Here is a 4,154-nt window from a genome sequence, read left to right on the forward strand (position 1 = left end):
ATATTTTAAGAACAGTAACATTAAAGTAAATATTTCCTTTATAAACTATGAAAACTTTAACAAGACATGAGGAAGAGAAATAAGATAGATTAGTGTGCTTGAGTGTACCCTTAAGCAAGATAACTCTAATCCAAGACAGTCGAAGACCATGGTACAGAGGCTATGGCCCCACCCTTTTGGAGTGTCCTTCGCTTAGAAGAAATTTTATCCTTGGAAAAGGATAAAAAAAAAATTTTGGTTGCGGGGGGGGGGGGGGGGAGTGGGATGTGTTTATATTTTACCATTACTTTCCCCTTGCTGGATAAGACTACTTTATACTTTTATAAATTAATAAGATTATTTTCATCATGCTGCTTATATATAGCAAATTTTATATATTACGTATTATGTCACAAGATTAATGTCTTTTCTCATGTAAGACTTAATCTTTTCTCATAACACATAAACTATAATTTTTCAAACGATTTATTATTTCATTGTAACCAAAAAGTCTCTGAAGACTTCTTTGTTGTTATCTCTGATTTTTTATATTTGCTTATTGCTTTCCATTGCATTGATTATTATTTACTATATTAAGATGATTAGTTACTCCGTTACTTCTGCATTATCTTAATCATCTTTATTGTCGAGCCGTTTCTTTTGACTTTGACGTTTTATGTCTGTTTTGCTTGTTCTTCGTGTATTTGTTTTCGTAATCTGAGGATCCGCTTCATTTGCACAGTACAATGATTGATACAAAATTCAGTTTATGCAATATTTATTACTATTATGGAGCAATCTGCTTCTTATGTCGACATTAGAATATGGGTAATTTTAATAAGACTTCACACAATTACAAAAGGCAAGTTAAGGTTACGCTGTGTATTAAATGTAGATATAATTTTCCCAATATAACATGCCGAATCTAAGACATTCTAGACCACACATCCGAAATAGGACATGTGACCAACACTAAACTAGGAGGAGACGGTGGTCGATGGTTTAGTATTGTCCGAAACTTTTTATGAATCGTATTTTACTAATACTATAATATATATATATATATATATATATATATATATATATATATATATATGTATATATATATATATATATATATATATATATATATATATATATATATATATAAATACAGTATATATATATATATATATATATATATATATATATATATATCCACACACACACACATATATATATATACATATATATATATATATATATATATATATATATATATATATATATATATATATATGTATGTATGTATATGTATATATAGTGTGCGTTTTCAAGGGGTACTATTGCGGACCATAGTTTTTATCCACAACAGGGTGAAAAGTCCTCACATCTGTTGCTCCCTTTCGAGATGGCAGGTTGATTCTCATGTTACCTCACCACTATTATTATTATTATTATTATTATTATTATTATTATTATTATTATTATTATTATAATAACTAGCTAAGCTACAACCCTAGTTGGAAAAGCAAGATGCTTTAAGTCCAAGGGCCTCAACAGGGAAAAATATCCCAGTAAGGAAAGGAAATAAGGAAATAAATAAACGGTATGAGAGGTAATCAACAATTAAGATGAAATATTCTAAAAACATTAACAACATTAAAATAGATATTATTATTATTATTATTATTATTATTATTATTATTATTATTATTATTATCATCATTACTTGCTAAGCTACACCCCTAGTTGGGAAAGCAAGATGTTATAACTCAGGGGCCCCAACAGAGAAAATAACCCATTTAGGAAAGGAAACAAGGAAAAATAAAATACTTCAAGAACAATAACAACATTAAAATAAATATTTCCTATATAAACTATAAACACTTCAACAAAACAAGAGAAATTAGATAGAATAGTGTGCCCGAGTGTACCCTCAAGCAAGAGTACTCTAACCCAAAACAGTGAAAGACCATGGTACAGTGGCTATGGCACTACCGAAGACTAGAGAACAATGGTTTGATTTTGGAGTGTCGACTTAAAAGAGCTGCTTACCATAGCTAAAGAGTCTCTTCTACCCTTACCAAGAGGAAATTGGCCACTGAACAATTACATTAGCATTAGAGGTTCTTTGACCTATATTTTTAGGTGCTTTACTTCTAGCATTAGAGGCTCTTTGACCTCTATCTAAAGGTGATTTACCGCTAGCATTAGAGGCTATTTGGCATTGGGCATTGATGGTTATTTCATTTCTTCGTTTAAAGACTCTTCACAGTTCTCTTCTGTCTCTTCTAGTTTTCAAGATCTTTCCTTAGTTCGTCTGTTTTCTTCAAGATTACATCGTCTTCTTTCCTTAGTTCGCCAGTTTTCTTCGAGATTACATCGTCTTCTTTCTTTAGTTCGTCAGTTTTCTTCGAGATTACATCGTCTTCTTTCCTTAGTTCGCCAGTTTTCCTCAAGATTACATCGTCTGCTTTCTTTAGTTCGTCAGTTTTCTTCGAGATTACATCATCTTCTTTCCTTAGTTCGCCAGTTTTCTTCGAGATTACATCGTCTTCTTTCCTTAGTTCGTCCGTTTTCTTCGAGATTACATCGTCTTTTTTCCTTAGCTCGTCAGTTTTCTTCGAGATTACATCGTCTTCTTTCCATAGTTCGTAAGTTTTCTTCGAGATTACATCGTCTTCTTTCCTTAGTTCGCCAGTTTTCTTCGAGATTACATCGTCTTCTTTCCTTAGTTCGTCAGTTTTCTTCGAGATTACGTCGTCATCTTTTCTTAGTTCGTAAGTTTTCTTCGAGATTACATCGTCTTCTTTCCTTAGTTCGCATGTTTTCTTTAAGATTACATCGTCTTCTTTCCTTAGTTCGCCAGTTTTCTTCGAGATTACATAGTCTTCTTTCTTTAGTTCGTCAGTTTTCTTCGAGATTAAATCGTCTTCTTTCCTTAGTACGTCAGTTTCCTTTGAGATTACATCGTCTTCTTTCTTTAGTTCGCCAGTTTTCTTCGAGATTTCATCATCATCTTTTCTTATTTAGTCCGTCAGTTACCTATAAGATTTCGATAGAGATTTCAGTGCCATGTGACCTCAGTTCGTCAGATTCCTCAGAGATTGATGGCATTTCTGTCTTTACCCATCGCCCTGTTTCCCGCACACGCCATCATGCCAAAGTAAAAAGTAAACGGTGAGCAACACAATATACCAATGCCGTCCGGATATGTCCTTTCTCCAATGCATAATTTAGCACAATCCTGTTAAAGAACCACACGTCGGTAGGACATCATCGCAAAAGTCCAAACAAATGATTCAAGATGCTTACATTGTGATCTTAAAAGCTCGGAAATTTTGGCAGAAACCACCCAAACCATCTGTAGATGGAGGTGTTCCAAAAAGCCTCCAGTTGATCCAGCAGTTGTAACATAATTGAGAGAGAGAGAGAGAGAGAGAGAGAGAGAGAGAGAGAGAGAGAGAGAGAGAGAGAGAGAGAGAGAGAGAGAGAGAGAAGCATGTTCAAAGGTCCTACATTTATTGCCTTTGATTATGAAAAACTGGGCGGCTATTTAGTAGCTGGGTCTAATGAGTGGTGAATTTGACATGACGGCGAAGTTATTTAAGCAAGATGCGGGAAAAAGTGGACTTTTAAATAATTAGGTCAAAAAACTATTCGAGAGAGAGAGAGAGAGAGAGAGAGAGAGAGAGAGAGAGAGAGAGAGAGAGATGCATGTTCAAAGGTCTTCTCTTTATTGCCTTTGATTATGAAAAACTGGGCGGCTGTTTAGTAGGTGGGTCTAATAAGTAGTGAATTTGACATGATGGGCGAAGTTATTTAGGGGAGATGAGAGTAGAAATGGAATTTTAAATCATTTGTTCAAGTAACTATTTTAGAGAGAGAGAGAGAGAGAGAGAGAGAGAGAGAGAGAGAGAGAGACGCATGTTCAAAGGTCTTCTCTTTATTGCTTTTGATTATGATGAACTGGGCGGCTGTTAAGTAGCTGAGTCTAATTAGTGGTTAATTTGACATGACAGGCGAAGTTATTTAGGCAAGATGAGGGTAGAAATGGACTTTTGAATAATTAGGTCAAGAAACTATTCTAGAGAGAGAGAGAGAGAGAGAGAGAGAGAGAGAGAGAGAGAGAGAGAGACGCATGTTCAAAGGTCTTCTCTTTATTGCTTTTGATTATGAAGAACTGGGCGGCT

The 4,154-nt window shown here is 34.2% G+C and overlaps 1 protein-coding gene across 1 annotated transcript in view; it reads right to left on the bottom strand.

Annotated features, from left to right (window-relative positions):
• Nucleotides 1-2,252: 2,252 nt before the first annotated feature.
• The window catches only part of LOC137632193 (golgin subfamily A member 6-like protein 7), an 11,226-nt gene continuing 9,324 nt past the window's right edge, over nucleotides 2,253-4,154 (bottom strand). The window contains exon 2 of the mRNA XM_068364104.1: nucleotides 2,253-2,980. Coding sequence (XP_068220205.1) covers nucleotides 2,253-2,980 — 728 coding nt within the window. The remainder of the gene's footprint in view (nucleotides 2,981-4,154) is intronic.

The sequence above is a fragment of the Palaemon carinicauda genome, chromosome 1 (genome assembly GCF_036898095.1).
Source record: "Palaemon carinicauda isolate YSFRI2023 chromosome 1, ASM3689809v2, whole genome shotgun sequence".
Classification (NCBI taxonomy): Eukaryota; Metazoa; Arthropoda; class Malacostraca; order Decapoda; family Palaemonidae; genus Palaemon; species Palaemon carinicauda.